This window comes from Balaenoptera physalus, assembly GCF_965194825.1.
Source record: "Balaenoptera physalus genome assembly, chromosome: 18".
Lineage (NCBI taxonomy): Eukaryota > Metazoa > Chordata > Mammalia > Artiodactyla > Balaenopteridae > Balaenoptera > Balaenoptera physalus.
In genome coordinates, this window is record NC_138899.1 from 60,876,998 (window position 1) to 60,899,124 (window position 22,127).

Consider the following 22,127-nt stretch of genomic DNA (forward strand, 5'->3'; position numbering starts at 1 on the left):
CGCGTGCAGCAACGAAGACCCAACGCAACCAAAAAAAAAAAAAAGAGTCATTGTTTACCTTCTTCATATTGCCCCCCAGTTTGGGGTATGGTGGTTTGTTTACTCTGTTCCAATCAACAGGGACTTTAATCTTTTCATAGAGCTGGAAGATGACCAGGGCATCTGATAAGTCACTGAACAAAAACAAACACAAAAGAATTCTCAGATACTCAGCATTTATGAAGCTCCTGCAGCGGGCCAGGCAATTCCTTATATATTAGCTCAAGGGACATTCCCAGCAACTTGGCAACACTGGCATCAGTAGCTCCATCTTTAAAGGTGAAGAAACCTTGACTCAGAGAAAGGGAGGGAATTTACTGGAGGTCTCCCCCAGGTGTGACCACCTTTGCCCCTTCAGCAGAAACACGCAGCCTCCAGAAAAAGAAATACGGCTCTAACAAATGGCATAGGAGATACAACCACAAACCGAACATTTACTGTTTGGCCTGCTTCTGAGCAGATCTTGCGTTTACAACAGGGATTCCATTTGTCCTTTTGCTGCTGGGTTATGATTTTTGTACTAAATACACAGCAAGGTTGGTGTATGGAAGTGAGTTTCTTAACATCTGCTGCTCAGTGTGGCATTTCCCCCTTCTCACCGAGGTGCACACACTTTGTAAAGAGAATTGCACACCACAGTGGTATTTGAAATCTTGGGGATCTTTCCAGGTCTTGGTACCTCATATTAAGGAAGAGTCTCCCAATATTCTTACCTGTACAAATGATTGACTCGAGGGTTTACACCCAAGGAGTTCATCCAGTTCCTAAATGTCCGCTCTTCTCTTGTCTCACCTAAATGAATGAAGACCAGTTATCTTTCATGTATAAGACTAGTTATTTTTCATATCTAGAAAATATGCCTTTTTTTTATGATCAAAGTTTAACTAAAGAGGCTGTAATAAACACTGGAAGTAGAAAAAAATAAAAACCCTAATGGATTTGGGTGAGGGTTGCTATTCTGTGTTAATTTTTTTTCCCATTTCAATTCAATGAGTATCTCTAGAGCATCTATTAGTAGTGCCCAAGATCCTGTGTGGGGAAATTCTTCAGGGCTGTCCCTCAAAGGCTTACATTCTTTCTGGAAAAACAAGTATTTTAGGCATCAAAGAGGGATCATGCAAGCTAGAGGGCTAACATATGAGGTAGATATTTATATCTGAGTTGAGATAAAGGAGAGAATTTTATGGGCTAAATTTGGAGGGAGTGCAATTTGAGCTTTACCTTAGAGGGTTAGTAAAATCTGGATAGTGAAGAGGAAAGAGGAGAGGATTTGGGGGGATAAGTAAGGAGTGGAAGTAGGAGATTGTGTAAATATAAACACAAAGGGAGCGATAGGCAAGGTCTGTCTTAAAACCATTCGGAACTGATTTTTCAGCGATCTGTGTTGTATAGTCCACAGAGACAAGGCTGTTGAGTGGCTGGAACCAGAATCAGGGATCTTTGGATGCCAGGTAGCAGATTTTGGTTGATATATTAGACAATGACAGTCATTATGGGTTCTTTTTTTTATTACTATAATAAATTCTTGAGCAAGGCAGAGATATAATGAAAGCAGCACTGTGATGTGCCTGGCAGCAGTGTGCAGAATTACTGAAAGGCAATATGCATTTAAATTAAACACACAGAGGGGATAGTGTTTGACACCAGCACGTGGGCACATTCAAGTGCTTGATGGATGGAGGAACAGGCCCCTAAGACCTAGTGAAATAGCTGGTGTATGATTTAATGAGTCTGGAAGAGCCGAAAGGAAAAATAACAATCTAAAGCTCATTCTGTGGGAAGAATTATTAGTATTTGTTGATTCAAGAGATTTGGGGGTGAAGGAGAGGAAGATATCCAAAGTGGAACCCAGAGTTTTGGTAACTGAAGAAAAAAAATGGTATGATTAATGGAAATGGAGAATTTCTAAAGGACAGTGGATGGGATGGGGGCAGGGGGTAGAGAGGCAATGGGGGAAGGGGAAATGATCAATTCTGTCTTGTATATGCTGAATTTCAAGCGATAGTGATGGACCCAAATCTGGATGATCTAGAGGCAGCTAGAAATGCGTGATTAGAGGGCTTGATATACATATTTGGTAGTCAACAGAATGCACAGACCCCGGACCACTGTTCATCAAATCATACAAATGCAGCAGTGCTGGAACACAGATTGATTTTGCACTTCCAGCTAGAGTAAAGCGTTGCAGAAAAGGATCAACCAATTCTTTAAATCTGGATTTTCTTTCTTTGGTGATATTCATTTATTATTACTTTTGTATTGATGTTCTGTCTCAATATCGGGACAATTCATGATGAAAAAAAGAAAAACATCTCTGGCACTATCACCTATTAGAACTTGACTAAAGCTGTGTGATTTTTTGTCCAGTCTTAGGGCTTTAGCCCCCTAAATATAACAGTCATGGATTCTGCCTCAGAATATTATTTTGTGGCCCCCATTATCCAAATCAAAGAAGCCAAACAAAAATCTCAGTAAGCACCTCTTAACGTAAGTTAAATATCATTTTTAAATGATGAGTGGCTGCAACTTCTTGCCCCTAGGAATTAACACTCAGTCCATTAAGTACATAAATTAGGTTTTTGGAACTCAGGATTTATTTCATCTGATAATTAAATGCATTGTCTTCCCTAAAACATTTAATTCTGATAACGGATGAAGCCTATGTATAATGGGTGTGATATAACGGTATTTGATTATTCCTGTTTGTCTGTAATTGACTTGATTAATCTATTTATTCTCTTTGTTATGTACCAGAGGATTGATGACCTGTTTGCAAATCTTCCATGTGAGGGGCTTAGGTTTGCTTAGGAGGTGATTTTGAATTGCCCTTGAATTAGAATTGTGACTGCTTTTCCGAACATTTAAGCAGCCAATTTCCAGTTACCTTCAAGAGCCCCCCAGTCGATGTCCTGGTTCTCTGGTTTGTGCAGGGCAGGGTATTTGTTAAAGAGGTTGGCAATAAAAGCCAAGTTCAACTTGGGGTTCCCTCGGACAACATCTGTAGCTGTGACGAACTGCCGGCAGCCCAGCCTCTCCGCCTGCTGCAACATGCATTCTGCCCTCTGGATGTCATCCTTCTCCTGCAATGAAAAAGGACGGACGTCTCAAAGCCTCTCTAACAGCAAATTATCACTTGTATTTGCCTGAACCCAAATCAGAAAGTCACAAGTAAAAGGAATCTCAAAAGTTAAGTCATCGAGTCCTTCCATCTTTACACAGAACAGAACCATTTCAGATGAATAGCTGGTTGTCTTGCTTTTAAAGAGATTCAGTAGATTCTACAGTTTTATCATTTAAGTTCATCTTAATTATTTTCAACCATTAGGTTTCCTTTTTATTATCTTTTTGCATAGACCTCATGAAAAATGTTCATTTATTAAGTGATAAATTATATTCCTATTTTCAGTTCATCAAAAATATTTACATCTGCCAACAAGAACTTCTGATTAGTTTAACCGCCTTTCCCACACCGAGTTGGTGTACTTACAGCTCAGACAAAATAAATTGAAGCTACACAGTGTCATTGATAAATATAAAATATCTATTTGGCTTCTGCAGACTTCAGATTGAGGGTCACCCCCTTAATATAGTAAAAGTCTATTCAAATAATTCTAGAGAATCTCCAGTCATTTGTAAACAGACTCTTATCAGAAGACTAAAGTTTTGTTGAAATACGGTCCATTGCCCTTTAATGCTCTTAAAAGTGTATGAAACCACAAATTTTCAGACAACTGGAACTTATTAAAACTAGAATTACCTCTTAATATGATGCTTTGCTAGATAACACTATACATTTCAGGAGCTCTACGTCTCATGCAGGAATGAGTTAACTTTAATATTAACTCATTGGCTTTAACTCTAATGATATGAAATGAGGCACAAGAATGGGTAAGGCAACTTCTCTACATCAGTACTAAAGTGCTGGCAAAACTGAAGTTTTAATCGGACCCTTGTTGTGCCCTTTGTTTTCTTTCTCTTTTTTCTTTTTTTATACTGTATGGTTCTATTTATTTTTTTGTCAAAATCTTTTATTTTCTTTCCAAAGTTGTTTTTCTAAATAAGATAAAAACATTCCATCAAGATTTTCTTTTGGATTGACCCACAGGATTTTTTTTCTGGAGGATCTCACCCATACTGATTTTCTAAGATTATTCTCTCTAAATCCTACCTGTGTCAGATAATGTGGCCGAACAACAGATGAGACAACTGTAAGAATAAATTTTTTTGTTTTTTTGGATGACCACAACAAAAGCAACAATGATTGCAATTACCAAACACGAAACACACTCATATTATGTCATAATATTGACATTCGGTCCAGTAATCCTCCACTGTAACAGCTCCTTTACTTTGCAGTGAAAATTGATTTGTATATTTTTTGCCTCTGAGTCCTTGTGGGATTTTTTTTTTTTTACTCAAACAGAAAGTCACAAAAATTATAACCATCTTCATCAGTTTACTCTGTCCATGTAATTATTTTTTTTTTCATCTTGATCTTTTGTTAGCACTTTTATGAATTCATCAGTTTTCCATTAGAGTTCTGAAAATGCTTATTCATTCAGTTCAGCAGTATAGTCAGTTACCAGAAACCTGTACTTGTCAGAGTCTTTTCCATGAATTCCTTGAAGATGAAACCCTTTTATAGGAACATTTTTGCAAAAGCATCAGATTACACCCAGAACTGTCTGTAAATGACAAAAGACTTAAAAATGACCACGGTTAAAGATTTGATGAAAGTTTATAATAATGCAATTGACAAGGAAATTTAGTTATTTGTGAGATATACATTTTAAGGTAATAACTAGAATTATGACTTATAACATTACACCAGAACATATAAGATTTTTAGAAATTTCATGTAATGTCTGAAACATTTATAATAACATATTTCCATACAAATAACCCAAAGAAAGTTTAGTATTAGTTTTTTTCTTTGTTTGTTTTTTTTTTATACTGCAGGTTCTTATTAGTCATTAATTTTATACACATCAGTGTATACATGTCAATCCCAATCACCCAATTCAGCACACCACCATCCCCATCGAACCGTGGTTTTCCCCCCTTGGTGTCCATACGTTTGTTCTCTACATCTGTGTCTCAACTTCTGCCCTGCAAACCGGTTCATCTGTACCATTTTTCTAGGTTCTACATACATGTGTTAATATACGATATTTGTTTTTCTCTTTCTGACTTATGTCACTCTGTATGACAGTCTCTAGATCCATCCACGTCTCAACAAATGACTCAATTTCATTCCTTTTTATGGCTGAGTAATATTCCATTGTATATATGTACCACAACTTCTTTATCCATTCGTCTGTCGATGGGCATTTAGGTTGCTTCCATGACCTGGCTATTGTAAATAGTGCTGCAGTGAACATTGGGGTGCATGTGTCTTTTTGAATTATGGTTTTCTCTGGGTATATGCCCAGTAGTGAGATTGCTGGATCATATGGTAATTCTATTTTTAGTTTTTTAAGGAACCTCCATACTGTTCTCCATAGTGGCTGTATCAATTTACATTCCCACCAACAGTGCAGGAGGGTTCCCTTTTCTCCACACCCTCTCCAGCATTTGTTGTTTGTAGATTTTCTGATGATGCCCATTCTAACTGGTGTGAGGTGATACCTCATTGTAGTTTTCATTTTCATTTCTCTAATAATTAGTGATGTTGAGCAGCTTTTCATGTGCTTCTTGGCGATCTGTATGTCTTCTTTGAAGAAATGTCTATTTAGGTCTTCTGCCCATTTTTGGATTGGGTTGTTTGTTTCTTTAATATTGAGCAGCATGAGCTGTTTATATATTTTAGAGATTAATCCTTTGTCCGTTGATTCGTTTGCAAATATTTTCTCGCATTCTGAGGGTTGTCTTTTTGTCTTGTTTACGGTTCCCTTTGCTGTGCAAAAGCTTTGAAGTTTCATTAGGTCCCATTTGTTTACTTTTGTTTTTATTTCCATTACTCTAGGAGGTGGATCAAAAAAGATCTTGCTGTGATTTATGTCAAAGAGTGTTCTTCCTATGTTTTCCTCTAAGAGTTTTATAGTGTCTGGTCTTACATTTAGGTCTTGAATCCATTTTGAGTTTATTTTTGTGTATGGTGTTAGGGAGTATTCTAATTTCATTCTTTTACATGTAGCTGTCCAGTTTTCCCAGCACCACTTATTGAAGAGACTGTCTTTTCTCCATTGTATATCTTTGCCTCCTTTGTCATAGATTAGTTGACCATAGGTGTCTGGGTTTATCTCTGGGCTTTCTATCTTGTTCCATTGATCTATGTTTCTGTTTTTGTGCCAGTACCATATTGTCTTGATTACTGTAGCGTTGTAGTATAGTCTGAAGTCAGTGGGTCTGATTCCCGCAGCTCTGTTTTTTTCTCTCAAGACTGCTTTGGCTATTCGGGGTCTTTTGTGTCTCCATACAAATTTTAAGATGATTTGTTCTAGTTCCGTTAAAAATGCCATTGGTAATTTGATAGGGATTGCACTGAATCTGTAGATTGCTTTGGGTAGTATAGTCATTTTCACAATATTGATTCTTCCAATCCAAGAACATGGTATATCTCTCCATCTGTTGGTATCATCTTTAATTTCTTTCATCAGTGTCATAGTTTTCTGCATACAGGTCTTTTGTCTCCCTAGGTAGGTTTGTTCCTAGGTATTTTATACTTTTTGTTGCAGTCGTAAATGGGAGTGTTTCCATAATTTCTTTCAGATTTTTCATCATTAGTGTATAGGAATGCAAGAGATTTCTGTGCATTAATTTTGTATCCTGCAACTTTACCAAATTCATTGATTAGCTCTAGTTTTCTGGTGGCATTTTTAGGATTCTCTATGTATAGTATCATGTCATCTGCAAGCAGTGACAATTTTACTTCTTCTTTTCCAATTTGTATTCCTTTTATTTCTTTTTCTTCTCTGATTGCCGTGGCTAGGACTTCCAAAACTTTGTTGAATAATAGTGGTGAGAGTGGACATCCTTGTCTCATTTCCTGATCTTAGAGGAAATGCTTTCAGTTTTTCACCATTGAAAATGATGTTTGCTGTGGTTTTGTCGTATATGGCCTTTATTATGTTGAAATAGGTTCCCTCTGTGCCCACTTTCTGGAGAGTTTTTGTCATAAATGGGTGTTGAATATTGTCAAAAGCTTTTTCTGCATCTATTGAGATGATCATATGGTTTTTATTCTTCAATTTGTTAATATGGTGTATCACATTGATTGATTTGTGTATATTGAAGAATCCTTGCATCCCTGGGATAAATCCCACTTGATCATGGTGTATGATCCTTTTAATGTGTTGTTGGATTCTGTTTGCTAGTATTTTGTTGAGGATTTTTGCATCTATATTCATCAGTGATATTGGTCTGTAATTGTCTTTTTTTGTAGTATCTTTGTCTGGTTTTGGTATCAGGGTGATGGTGGCCTCATAGAATGAGTTTGGGAGTGTTCCTTCCTCTGCAATTTTTTGGAAGCGTTTGAGAAGGATGGGTGTTAGCTCTTCTCTAAATGTTTGATAGAATTCACCTGTGAAGCCATCTGGTCCTGGACTTTTGTTTTTTGGAAGATTTTTAATCACAGTTTCAATTTCATTACTTGTGATTGGTCTGTTCATATTTTCTGTTTCTTCCTGGTTCAGTCTTGGAAGGTTATACCTTTCTAAGAATTTGTCCATTTCTTCCAGGTTGTCCACTTTGTTTTCAATGAGTCCTCATACCAGACACCTCTAAAAACTTAGACGATCTTGTCCAGCCCTTTCTCCCGTTACCCTCAATGGTGTAGTGAGGCAGGGCTGTGGCTGAGTGGATTTTGGAGCCATCCTGGGCTTAAATCCTTGCTATGCCACATACTGGCTCTGTGGCCCTGAGGTGATTATTAACTTTTCTGACCTTCAGTTTTCTCAATTATAAAACAGAGTTATTAGCACTTACTTTAGTGATGTTTGCAAGGATTAGGGGCAGTGTAAGCAACATGCCCAGCATAATACCTGGCACATGGGAAGAACCTAGCAAGTGGGGTTTCCTCTTATTATTATTAATAGAGGAAAAGAGCCCCAGCCTTGGATCACATGACTTCCAATAATCTGTCATATGATCTTGGACATATGAATGAACCCTTCTGAATCTCATTTTGTTTTTCATTGTGATAGTGGGAATTTATTTATTTGTGTAAATATCCTGTCTATTTCTAGAAATAATATTCAGGTACCTAAAAATGGAAAAAATAATCCTTCTTGGTGTTGGAGGGCCTATTAAATGATGGGACACATGCAGAAGTGCTTCCGATGGTGTATGGCATTTCATTATCATTCCTCTCTTTTCTTAATTTTAGTTCCAGATTCAATCTTCCACAGTTACAACCCAAAACTGTTAACAGTTTTTAACAATTTAACATGGCTCTAAGCAGAGATGTTCACTCATGGAACTCTGGAGCCAGCATCACACAGGGCAATGGAACAGCCAATGCAGAGGAATCATCACATCTAACACGACTTGGGGCATGGCCTTACCCTCAGTCCTGACATGTCAATAACAACAGCAGGAATACCTTCTTCATCTCCTTTTGGAGCCACCTGTTCAAGCAGGTGGTAATAAGCTTTTGAGTCCTGTGAGAAATGAGGAAATTACAATTTCAAAATGGCACAGCTAATTACATACTTAGCACGACAATAATTTCCCGAAAGCAAACATACTTCATTTCTCATACAACTATCATTCAGCAATGCAACTTAATTAACAAAGCTGCGAACATTCACTGATTTGAATTTTCTATTTGTCTCTTTATATATTATATTTGCCTTTCTTTTTAAAAAGAGTATAACAGTTAAAAATACAGGACATACATAAAAGGCAAATGCTCTTCTATTGATATTAGGGAAGAAAAATAATTTGTTTACATGTATTAAATTGTATACAGGAAAATATATATACCTTTATATTGCTGTAGAAGTCAGCCAGCTAAGGTTTAATTTAAAAAAAAAAAAGTGACAGAAAAAGGAAGCAGAAGTTTAAGGCAGAGTTTAAAAACACATTTAAATGGACAATCAGCAAAAGAAAAAGATTTCGAAGACAGAATATTGAAGCATTCACAAGCAGTCTTTATGTAAAGGGAGCAATATTAAGGTAAGTGCATTTACTATTTATCAAGAAGCTAGAAAAAATGGTTTAGTTTAGCTATTGCAGAGTAGATATGGATATTGAATTCTCATGTTTTCTTAGATTCTGGAAATAGGCTTATTGACAAATATTTTCTGAATCATAGTCTTAAAATTATAAGTTTATTCTCATTCAATGAAAGCATACAGATTTTCAGGTAATTTATTTAAATCATTTAAAGACATCTTAATTTCTCTTAAAGACTGAAAAATCAGCTGTCGCTCTGTTTGTTTTTTATAAACTGGGTAGAGCCCAGGGATAGCAGAGGTATGCTCACCTCTTGTGACATTAGAAAGATAAGAAGAGAGAGCACCGGCCATGGATGTTGCACCTGGGAAACTGATTTTCACCTCTTCTCTCTACCTTCTCCTTTCTCTTACTTTTCGCTGTAGGTATTTCGAAGTCAGTGAAAGTTCCATGCAGGGTTAGGCATGAATAAAATCTGCACATCATGTGTCACATCTGTTTAGCTTTGCTAAGAGTCACCTCATTTCACCAGACCCTAAGAAACTTGTCTCATTCATTGTATTTTGGGGGTTCTCCCCTCCTTTGCTGACTTTGTGTGATTTAAGGGCACCTCCCAAAGTTGCCACATGCTCAGCCTTACATGTCACAGCACTGACGCTGGTGGTGAGGCAGCTACTCCCGGAGAACAGGCACAACCACTGTATAAGTGCTCAGCTTGCCAGTTCCTATCTCATATTCTAAAGAACACTGCTTTTCAGTCATAGGAAATCAGGTAAATTTATGGCTCCAACCAAGCATCCTAATTTTATCTGAAAAGTTTGAGAATTTTGGCTGAAATAATTGCAGAGCCTAAGTGTTGAGCACAAAGGGAGATAATGCTGTCCAGTTCCTGTTTAATCCCAGTTTGGCTGGTGGTGCAAGAAGAATGTTAATAAGCAATGAAAGCTGTGTAGTTAGAAAAAATAAATTTGGCATTATTAGCTTATGTCCTAAGGAACTGGGGACTTTCCATCTAGAAGCTTCACTCTAATTGGTACTGTGCCTGGCAGACCTTGAGTTCTAAAAGCCATTAAGTCCACAGCAGGGGGAAGTTGTCACTCAAGAATTACAAGCCTGGGTTGACTTGGTGAGTCATGTGACCTTTCCTCTGACTCTTCCTCTTTGGAGAAAATGTCTTTAACTTTTGAGAAAGTGGAGACTGAAATGTTTTTCTCATGTTGCATTCCAGCATCTCATACCATTTCCTACTGAGACTGACATTCCTTCCCGCTCCTTAAGCTCTTTCTGTGTCGGTCCATCTGTTATCAATGCTAACAAGCTGCTCCTTTCACCTTGGCATGGAACTTTTCACAAACTTGAAAACTACAGTGCTTGCTTCCCTCAGCCTTTCTCCCTTTGGATCGCTGTTGTAGGACTAACTGTGTCTTCTACATTTTCTGGGGTTAATTCTCATTGCAGATGGTTTCCAGAATCATTATCTTTTAAACATCACTCTGGTTTCTACAAATAATAAGCTTTCAAGAAATTTATGAATTGTTTTAGAGGAGCAGTATGTATGGTGGTCAAGTACCATGGAGGTCAACTGCTCAGTTTGAGTCCTGACCCCATTCTCCCAGCTATGTGAACTCGAACAAGTTACTTATATTCTCTTTACCTCGGGTTCCTTATCTGCAAAATGAGCAAATAATAATCCTTATCTCAAAGATTTGTTGTGAGGATTAAATGAGTCAATACATGCATAAAGCAGTTAGAACAGTGCCTGGCACGCAGTACATACTGTTTGCTATGATTAGGATAATTAGAAGAGTAATCCTCGTTTAATTTTTTTTAAAGGAATCCCCATCTGATGCTCCCGTTGATAAAATCAGAAAGACATTAGAATCCTACACAGACTCTCTTTACCTAAAAATCAGTCTTACCTCTTGCTCTTCCTCTATCTCACCCTCATCCCTCTACGTTCTGATGTTGAAACTCCAGGGGACACCCATCTCGTTTGATGCGGTGCGGTTGCTAGGGCCTTGGGCAGGTCTGTACGTGGCCCTGAGCTGGAGCTGCACATGGACTCGAGAACAGCATGGGCTCCAAAACAGCGCCGGCCACTCTAACTAACACCAGTACTGAAGAGATGAAGCCCTTTGTCTTTATCTTTGTCTCTTCTCTGTTAATGCCCAAATTCCCGTCACCCCTGTGGTTAGTCGTGTACAAAGTACACTCCTCCTACCTTGATGTCACTGCTGAAGTTGCTGACTTTGTTGCAGCCTGCGTTTTCCAGGTGGTAATTAGCCCATCTCAGCAGAAGCTCCTCAGGGGAGAGTTTCATCAAATCCTCCAGACTCTCCCCTTCTCTCAAAAGAGCGGCCAGTGCTGAAGAAGCGCAAAAAACGAAGAAAAATAAATGCAGGGGATATTTGGGGGGATTAGTTACAAATTAAACTGAGCCCTGCTGGGAAGTCAAAGATACCACGTTATCTCTCTGGGATAGAGGGACACAGAGCCTCTCCCATGGAATAAACACTTTATTATTATTCCCTAAAAAGAGGTGTAAGGTATTGTAAGCCTATTTATTATCCCCATTTTTCGGGTGGAGAAGACAAGGCACCAATGAATATCAGTGCTATGCCTAAGAATACAGGAACAGAGCCATGGAAATAACCAAGACTATTGACTCAGAATACTCTGCTGGGTCTGTCAGAGCACGTTTGATATGATATGACATTTTTGCTTTTAAGAAATCTATTTTGTAATAATGACAATGTCCTCTTGTTTATTCCCATAGGTGTTTTATATTTCAAATGCTTACCTGCATAATTATAGCATCTCAAAAAGTATAATTAACTCTTTCCTCTGTTTCCCAGATGAATTAAGTCATTTTTGCTCAGCTAGAAGGTTTAAATTTAGCTGAGGTCATTATTTGCAAATCAATATTCTTTCTAATGTGTTCTGAGTTCCTTATTTGCTTTTTTCTTCTTTATATTCTGTTTAATATACTTGTTTTCAAATGGTACCCCAGGATTCTTCACTGGTTACTTTGATTTGGACATGTAAATAAAATATAAATATACATTAAAAAAAGGTTAGAATTTGGCTACAGATTTCATATTAGTAGGATCTGTACAGGAAAAATGAAAGGTAACCGTGTGTTTTGTATGATATTTATCAAGGTCTACTCTTACTGTCTAAAGGACAGGCTGAATTGTTTAAATGCTTAGGATGCTGACAGCTGATGGAATAAGACTGACAGCTACAATATTTAGTTGAGAACTCTGAAACTCTAAATGTAATTTCCTATAATGTTGGTAAGAAAGAGACTGAGTTTCTACTCTGGTGCTATCACTGCAGTATATAAATGTGAATCACTTTGTAAAATCCAAGTTTAAAATAGCCTAATTTGTTACAAAGTGTCTAAAGGCAAAGTGAACTCAGAAAAGCTCTTGAGGTTGGGGTCTCAGACAGCTAGACTGAGCTATAGGTTCTAAATAAGCATTATGAGTAGTCTGTGGTCTTAAAAAAGCTTTTGCTCTGTTGTTTTAAAAAGTCTGGGCAGTGTGGCTAGAATGTGTTACATTAATACAATGGATTGGATATAACTGTAGTTTCAAAAACTGAGGATTCTGAGTTTGACAACTCCTGACATCTTCCTCTCACAGCCCCCAACACACGCACTAACAAAAAGTCATGCCATTATTAACGTTGGAGGCTTTGCTGGTACCTTCGTTTCTGCTGAGTTCGATGTCGGCAAATAACCCAATCTTGATGACCTGCCACAGCAGTCCCAGGACCAGGTAAGGCTTCCCCTCCTTTAAGTCCTCAGCCCCGATATTAACCACGTGGCAGCCGATGGCTGAGGCAGAGTTCAGAGCCAGGTTCAGATTCTCCTGAAGGAGAAAAAGTATGCAAGTTTTGTTTTTGACTTTGCAGATGCCAAATGATCATTCTTGATCGGCAGCAGCAACGTTTTGCTTCTAGAAAGTTCCTAGGTCTAGAGGCATTGTCTTCACTAGATTTTTAACATTGGAAAAAAGCAGGGAGTAACACCTGGATTTTACTGGAGTAAAATCCAGTAACCCAGGCAGTGCCTAATCCATCAAGCCAGAGCCCTGAATTGAAGGCTCATCCTGGTCAGGATGAAACTAACGAGTCTTCTTTTTCCATACTGCTCTGTGATGGAGCCGCTGCTCTCAGCATCTCCATCAGCCAGCAAGGAAGGGGCACATTTGAGGGCAGTCACTGTCTTGTCACCGGCTATTGTCAATAACCCCGTTGTTAATGTAAATCAAGGTCATGAAAGAGAACAACAAAATATCTTTTTGACGTTCAGATTGGATATTGAAGGAATGAAAAAGATTCAAATGAAATTCCTGGAAAAGACAGAGGGGTTTTTACTAGGACAATTTATTGAGTATCTATAATATCTAGGGACCTTGAGTACACACACACATACACAAACACACACATGCATATCCACATACATACAGATTATATGTTCTTATAACTAACAACAATGTATGTAAGGTAACTCATATACAGTTGCAATAGGGTCAGTGAAATTTTCAGTCCAGGGTCTTTCTACAGTTGACCCTTGAACAACAGGGGTTTGAACTGCTGGATCCACTTATATGTAGGGTTTTTTCGATAGTAAATACTACAGTACTACATGATCCACGGTTGGTTGACACCATGGACGCAGAACAGTGGTTATGGAGGAACCAAGTACAGGAAGGGCAGACTGTAAATTATATTTGGATTTTGGACCGAGCGGAGGGCTGACACACCCCCTTCCCCCCATGGTTCAAGGGTCAACTGTACTATTATTTTTGAGTCCACAAAGAAGGAGATATCAGAGTCAAAGATGTACAGAACTTGTTCTTATGATAAATTTAAAAAACATAGGCCATCAGTGAATTGGGAAGGGGACAATCAGAAGAAAACTGAGTTTTTACCCTAATGTAGAGCTCAAAATGACAAGTAAAAAATATCATGTCCACTTACGGCCAAGACTAAAACTTAACATCAAGATTAAATATGACGTTAAGTGCCTTCATGTACATTTAATCACAGTTCTTGCTTTGATCACCGCTTCCATTTTTTAACAACACAGGGTTGCTTAAATCCAAACAGGACATAATATATTGCTCATGATTTAAGAAGTGAGATGTGGCTTCTGAGCAAGAAGATTACAATAATGTGAAAATGCTGGAACATAAGACAGAAATGCAGCTTACTTACCACCGGTCACTGTTCCAGTTAATCAACAAACTGAAGGCATAAAAGCAAGTTGTATTTATCACACTGGTGTCTGTGGCCAATACCACCGTGCAGGCTGCCAGAGCACTTCCCGTTTTTTACCCCCTCACTTCTTAGAAAGGCTGATCTTTTCAGATAAAATATTGTGTGGTTGGCATCAGCTCCAAGATAAATTGCCAGGGAAAGTTTGAGTTAAATTTTAGCCAATGTGAATTTTATTCATACGTGGCCAAAACAAACAAAGTCTACCCCAACTACTAATACTCACTAACTTCCCTCACCGCCCCCCCCTACTATATTAATACAAGACAAAATAGAAATGTGTTCCCCTCTCCCTACTAGTCATGACAGATCACCAGCCCAAAGCCTGGGCTTTGGAAATAATGTCTGAGCACCTGAAAAAGGCCGGCTCAGCAGTCACGGCGACTCATTTCTTCAAAGCACAATCCTACGTTAAGGTAACACAGGGAAGACACACCTGAATGGTGAAAGGGGTGAGTTTCTTTTTGTTGATTGCTCTTTCATCAATTGTGTCCGGCACTGATAGGTTGATCATTTTACTGAAAGAGAAACAATTAAAGAAAGCAGGCTTCTAAATAAAAGAGCCCAGTGACATTGAATTTAAATTCTAGCAATGCCATAAGCAAAGAGGACAGCAACATCATTGGTACTACCCAGTGTTCAGATATAAAATCACTTTTGCAATTTCGACTAGATTCAAAAATCTATGGCTTTCCTTGAAGCCATACAATATATTGAGGCAGGAAATAAGAATCCTACTTCCTTCACTCACCTAAAAAGCTGGAAGATTATTCTGGTTCCCTTAGCACATTAGGAAGTTCTGGGTGGATACCCAAGGCAAATTCTCTATGAGTACTTCACTTTCTCAGCCATGAAAATGGCTCCACTATATAAAAGATTATCTATACACTTTTGAGCTTATATAATGTCTAAATTTCTATTTGACAGCTGGTCAAACTCTATACCTTCAACTGATCATATAATAAAATGTTTTACATTCTCCTGTAGGCATTATAGTATCAGTACTTTAGAAATGTCTCCCACTTAAGTATCTAACACATTGGTCAGACATCCAAAATAAGCAGCTATTATTTATGAAAAACTTATTTTACCCACTTAGCTTTGGTTTAACCTCCAATGGGTCATTAAAAATAAATTTCCTTAGGTCACTTCCATCTTATTTAAAGAAAGGAAGTTGGGAAAAAATCCAAAGGAACAACAATAAAATCAAAGAATAATAAACTTGAATGTGACTATTTCTTTTTTTAATAAGAGAAATCAACATTAACTTTTTTTCTAACAATTCTTAAGCATATAGATGCTTAAATAAAGATGTATTTCCACGACTTTGCTCTGTGTGTGTGTGTGTGTGTGTGTGTGTGTACATATATTGAAATAAAAGGCACTTTACTGCAATTTAGGCAAACCACCCCTAAATCATTATTTGAAAAATATGAAACTCTAGTGAACTAGAAGCTCTGGGAAACAGTAGGAGAGAGGGGTGGCTTAAAAAAGTATAAGATATCCCTGCCCTTGAAAAGCTTAGAGTCAAATTACAGAGACAAAATATATGGATATGAAAATTTACATAACAGACCAAAGCAGAACATGATAATGGCTCCCAAAGTCCTACAAACAATATGTGCTTTAAGAATTCAGTGAAGGGAGAGATCAGTAGGAGTTGGAAGAACCAGAAAATTTTACAGTAAATGGATTTGTGTAGGAGGAGAGGGTGGGGAAGGACATTCTTAAAAAGGAAAATAAAAGGCAAAGCCAGAGTTGCAAGTTGTAAGCAGGGCGTGTATGGGGAAGAGTGAGTAAGGTTGCTCAAGCATCCAGTCAGTCATACAACCCTTCACTCGTGCCCTGGGCTGGGTGCCTGAGTCATGGGGGTCTTGGGAGGTACAACTAGAAAGAGATTGAGGGAAGACCAGGGGGTGGTCTTAAAGAGTCAGGACCTAAAGAGTCAGGACCCGAACATGCAGGCTAGGTTTCTGATGTCTTTTTTCAGCCGTCGAACTTTTTAAAAATGAAATCTCTTGGTGAGCTCTGATAAACAAAATACCGAAAGTGGAATTGCTCTGGTCAGAGCAGGGGAGGGGTAGGAAGCTCAAAGTCTTGCCCACACATCTTTCCCTTCAATTCCCGAGCCCACCTGAGATTGGGCCTTTCAAGCCTCCTCATTCACGCCACATCTTACAATGACAGAGAGGCTGCCAAAGCAAGAGCCACAGAGGCATTTTCAAAGGCACCATCCTGAGTTGACCAACCGTGCTGAGAGGGCGCCCGTGCATAGAATATATCCCTCCTTTTCCAGGCGCTTGCAGCATTTGTGCACCTCTCAATAGTTCTTTTTTTTTTTTTTCCACACAACATATATTTAGTTCATAATAATAGTTCAACATAATAGTTCTTTTGCTTGAGGATTTGCATTGGATGCTTCAATTATCATGCTGCTATTATCGTTCAATTCTATGTACTCTCACAGCGGGCCATGCTCAGATGAAGCAAAATGGCGTATATTCCAAAAAATAATTGATTTTGACCTTGTGTAACTATATCTCTACGTTCATGTTTGTCTCTGTACTGTGCATCCCTCTCCTCCGCCCAAGTGATGGTAGTTTTACATTTCTCATTATAAGCTGCTTTTGAAATCAGTTTGCTCTCCTGAACCTGCCACGTGAAAGTCTGGAAAAGCATTTCAGATCCAGCTGAGTACCAAAGGAAGTGAGCCTAAAGATAAACGCAGTGAATTGTTGGTATTCCAGAAAATTCTAGGGAAACCTTCGGAAGCCAAGAAGGTAGTGTTATTTACCAAAGGACAATGCCATCTCCAACAGCACTGAAGAGATCATTGGTGTTTGGATTCATTGGGATGACATGCCGACAATCGGGGTCATTTTCTAGGGCTTTGTTTATCCAGTTGACAAAGGCATACTTCTCTTCCTCTGCAAGTAAATGGTTAAAATGACTTATTTGCAAAGTGAAAATCTGATACAAACAAAATTATACACATGGATCTTAGATTCTTGTGCCCAGGAGAGACATTGTGAGGCTGATCTTGTCCATTATCCTATCATCTCACATTTATCGACATTTAAAAATCTCAAATGATTTGGGAAATAGGCACAGAATCTCTGTTCACTCCAATCATAAAACATATACATAGCAAGCAGATTTAGAAGCTACAAATATGCAAATATATTATATTTAGAAGCAAATATATAGGGACTTCCCTGGTGGCACAGTGGTTAAGACTCTGCACTCCCAATGCAGGGGGCCCAGGTTCGATACCTGGTCAGGGAACTAGATCCCACATGCATGCCACAACTAAGGAGCCCATGTGCCGCAACTAAGGAGCCCACCTGCCGCAACTAAGACCCGGCACAACCAAATAAATAAATATTAAAAAAATAAAGACATATATTAAAAACAAAGAAGTAAATATATACATATCTGTATTTTATACATGTAAATATATATAAATAATTAAATGTTTATTTATATTTATATACAATTTAAATGCAAATATGGTTTAATGCTTAGCTCTAGCTCTGCTGATTTAAATGTGGGATGATCACAGGCAATCTCTGCAATATCTCTGAGCTTCTTTATACAAGTACAGGTAACCCCACTTTTTGAAACTTGCTGTATGCCACTTCACTTTTACAAAAGACCTACACTGGTACCTGTTTTCATTAACCAAAAGAAATCCGAAGCGGATTTTTGCTTTTATGAGAAAAGGTTAAAAGTAAAAATAGCTCTCCGTGTTTGTTTTGCAGTGTTTGTTTTACAGAGGCGGTGGATACCCCTAGCAGGGAGAGTGGCCCTGCCCAGCTCCTTCCCCAGGAACTACACTCCACAACTCAGCATCAAGCGGCCATTGTTTTCAGCTGTGTCTGTGAGCATCTGTCTCATCTCAACTTATTCTGTGCATCTGTTAGCAAGATATGTCCTAAGGTAACTGCTTCTTTGCTTTACGCCATTTCAGCTTATGAAAGGTTTCATAGGAACACTCTACTTTCAGGTAGCAGGGGAAAACTGTATAATGAAATTGCTATGAAATGAAATCATTTGTGATATGTTATTTCTTTCCTCTCAGTAAAGCTGCCAGAAGTTGATTTTAGAAATTTTAATAAAGCCTCAAGTTATGCCTTACAGCCCAGCACCGTGTTTCCCAAATTGCATGTCACTGAAAAAAAACAGAGTCCCTCAGAAGAATCCTAAGTCACAAAAGTTTGGGAAACATCACACAGCATATTATTGTCTTGAAGATTCCTAATGCACGTTTACATAGTAAAAGGCTGTGAAATTTTCTTTGCAATTAAGAATCGTACTTAACCATGAGCTGATCGTTAAGATCAACTAATGTTTTGAAGATCTCAGTTTGGGAATTATTGGATTACTGTACTGTTCTGGAGAAGTTTCCACGAAGGCTGCTGGATGGCAGCCTTCAGAATAAATATACAACTTTCCTCCAAATCAATGAAAACACAATTTTTTTTGGACCGCTCAGCAGGCATTTTGGAGCATGAATTTTGGAGGTAGAAGCTTGAGTAGCTCTTTTTGTCCAGAAGATTTGCAAAGGAATTTTGGCAGCCTTTCATGTACTTTTTAAATGGCGATCCGATTATTTGGTATCGGACCCTACCTGGAGCCAGAACTGCTGGCCCACTTATACGTAGGAAAATAGGCAGTAGTCAATAAACTCATGTTAACATCTGTCTTTCTTTGCACCCCTTGGTTTGAATACTGAGTTTGGAATCTGTAACCCTAGAAGACGTGGATCCTTCTGACATGGTTCTCTCTCCCTCCGCCCTCAGCTCAGCCCAACACTCTCTCCACCTCAGCTTCCCCTCCCCACACTGGTACACCTACCTGAATAGGAGTGTTGGGTCCCAACACTAGATTGCTCTGAAGTGCCCCCGATCGCACAAATCCCTTCCTTCTTATTGATTGCTTTTCTAAAGGTCTTGGCAACCTCTGTGCTTTTCAGGCCATGAAAAACCTGCAAAAACATAATTTATCTTTAGAAACCCAATCTGTGATTGAGAAAACCACAAAGGAAAGAATAAGCAATGTTGAAGCAAGGAGGGTGGGAATGTATTTCTGGACGTTTTCCGAATTGAACTCCCACATTTCAAATGCATCTCCTTGGATTCTGCGTCATACTCACCTTGATAAACTCATCAAAGCTGATCTTCCCATCCTGGTCCAGGTCACCTGTAGCCATCAGGTTTTCTGTAATTTCTCTCACTCTGTACCCAGGCAGAGGCAAGCAGGCAGCCTTGAACAAATCATTCAGCTCATTGCAGCTGATGTACCCATTGCCATCAGAATCTGTAAGGCAAACGGGGAGCTGAAGGTTTGGGGCGATTTGGGTCACAGCATGAAGAGAGGTGAGAGTAGGCTGGATTGGAGGGGAGCGGGCAGGAAAGGCAGTCATTCAGGGGTTGTGGCCTGACCCCATGCAAAGTCAGAATCTCACAAGAGGCCTGTTGCTATTGGATATGGGCATTAGCATCACTTCCAACATCCAAGAGTCATCATTTCAAAACAGAGGTTCTGCAGCTGAATCTGAAGAGACTCTCATAGAAACAGATGGGAAAATAAATCACAGGTTTGGGGCTACAGAGTAAGAAAAAGTATGGAATACTAGGAAAACAAAGGAAACCAAAGAAAGCAGACAAGCTATGAAAGATGAGACTTAGTTGGCCATTACCAGGAAAGGCTACAGGTGACAAAGGGCCCATATTCCATGTTTAGATAAAGAAGTAATTGTCTTGAAGAACAGCTTTCAAAAATGTTTCCCAGCTCCTCTAACCAATACCATTGTATTCCTGTCCCTTCTGCTATTTTGCTCATGTTACCATTCACTGAATCTGTCCTAAAGCTACTAAAAAAGAAGAGAATTGTGTGACTTGAGGTATCAGGTTTACTTACCAACTTTGGCAAAAGCTTCTCTGAGCTCCATCATTTCTTCATCGGATACTGATCCTCTGGCCATTTTTTATTGCTTTAGGCAACAGATCTGCAGAGAGGGGACAACATAGGGAGTGGCTGGTGTGTATCTTCTTAAAATACAACACTGAGAAGCAATTCTCATTTATTAAGTAAAGAAATATTCCTCTGCATCCATCATGACTTATAATTATCTTCCCCAAATGTAAGAAATAGCCTTTTTCTTAACCCTCAATGTGGTGGTCTCCAAAGATGGTCTGCACCCATTTCTCTCCTCCCTTTGATTCTCTCCTCGCATCAGGAGATGGAGCTTATTTCCCTCTCCTTGAATCTGGGCTGATCCTGCGACTGCTTTGACCATTTAGAAGGCTGGAGAAGCCATGTCTGGGGCTGGACACTTCTGCTTCCTGCCTTTTGGAATGCTCATCCTTGGGATGATGCCTCTTGGAACATAACTGCTGTGCTGTGAGATGTCTAAGCCACAGGAAGAAGCCACATGAAGTATGAAAACTGGATGCTCTGGTTAACAGTCCCTGCTGTGCCCCCAGCCGACAGCCAGCATCAACTGCCAGCCAGCGGAGTGGGCCATTTTGGACATTCCAGCCCACTTGAGCCCCCGGATGAACACAGTCTCAGCCAACATCACATGAAGCAGAATTGCCCAGAATTCTGATATCAACAGAACTGAGAGATGGTAAAATGATGGTTGTTTAAAATCACATTTTGGAGTAGTTTGAAACACAGAAATATACAACTAAAACACAACTTTTATATAAATGTCTTTTTAAGAGATATCTTCACGTTCATACTTCAAATGAATATGTTTTGCCAAGCCAACAGATAAATTTTATAACTTCAAAGGGAGTTATCAAAGTTCTATAAATATTTAAGAAAAGAAGAAGGGAATCTGACATGCTAATAATTCATATATGGGAATTTGAGGGACTTTTTAGGTGTTCTCAGAAAGGCTAGTGTTGGCTGAGAAACTTAATGCTAATGATGGAGTATTTTCCCTTTCCCTGTGCCTTTTGCTGCCCTCTAGTGGGTAGAAAGAGAATGTAACAGAAAATGGATTATATTCTCGTCTCTAGCTAATTCACACGCCCATGTTTCAAATAGGAGTTCCATTAAAGCTTATGGGATTTCCTGGTGGGGAAGGGATAAGTGGGGTGAGAGTGTGGGAGAAGGGGTACTTCTATATATAATTATATTTGGGGCATTTTCGTGAAATTACTGATTTTTAAAAATATTTAAAATTTGTGACTGGATGTTGTTTTAAATGGATTTCCTTTTCTATATTTGCACATCATTTTACAGTGCTGTACTTGTTCTCAGTGACAACGAACAACCTCACAAGAAAGGGAACAGTTTTAGCACTTAAACCTGTTGGCCAAAAATGCATTGTGCTCAAATTTGCAAATCCTCATCCATTATCCACCAGCTCACTATCCTGTCACATACCATTTATCACATGTATCAATAGTTTCAAACTTTTGGTTTCCTAAGCAACCCTCTGTGAATAGAAACCTTACATGTAAATAACAGCGAACAAATAAAAATAACTCTGGGGAGGGATAAATTAGGAGTTTGGGATTAACAGATACACACTACTATATATAAAATAGATAAACAACAAGGACCTACTGTATAGCACAGGGAACTATATTCAGTATCTTGTAATAACCTATAATGGAAAAGAATCTGAAAAAGAATGGATATTTATATATGTATAACTGAATCACTTT

General features: G+C 38.6%; 1 protein-coding gene across 6 annotated transcripts in view; it reads right to left on the bottom strand.

Moving 5' to 3' along the window:
- Positions 1-22,127, bottom strand: part of LCP1 (lymphocyte cytosolic protein 1) — an 81,471-nt gene that overhangs the window by 16,731 nt on the left and 42,613 nt on the right. For 5 of the 6 annotated variants that reach the window (XM_082435391.1, XM_082435389.1, XM_082435388.1 and 2 more), the window contains 12 exons: positions 20,365-20,452; positions 19,598-19,761; positions 19,300-19,429; positions 17,237-17,369; positions 14,879-14,960; positions 12,866-13,031; positions 11,378-11,520; positions 8,965-8,991; positions 8,544-8,639; positions 2,924-3,119; positions 753-831; positions 59-173 (listed from right to left, as the gene is read on the bottom strand). In XM_082435391.1, coding sequence (XP_082291517.1) covers positions 59-173; positions 753-831; positions 2,924-3,119; positions 8,544-8,639; positions 8,965-8,991; positions 11,378-11,520; positions 12,866-13,031; positions 14,879-14,960; positions 17,237-17,369; positions 19,300-19,429; positions 19,598-19,761; positions 20,365-20,428 — 1,395 coding nt within the window. In that variant the 5' untranslated portion in view covers positions 20,429-20,452. The remainder of the gene's footprint in view (positions 1-58; positions 174-752; positions 832-2,923; positions 3,120-8,543; positions 8,640-8,964; positions 8,992-11,377; positions 11,521-12,865; positions 13,032-14,878; positions 14,961-17,236; positions 17,370-19,299; positions 19,430-19,597; positions 19,762-20,364; positions 20,453-22,127) is intronic. The other variant, XM_082435392.1, reaches the window with a different exon arrangement.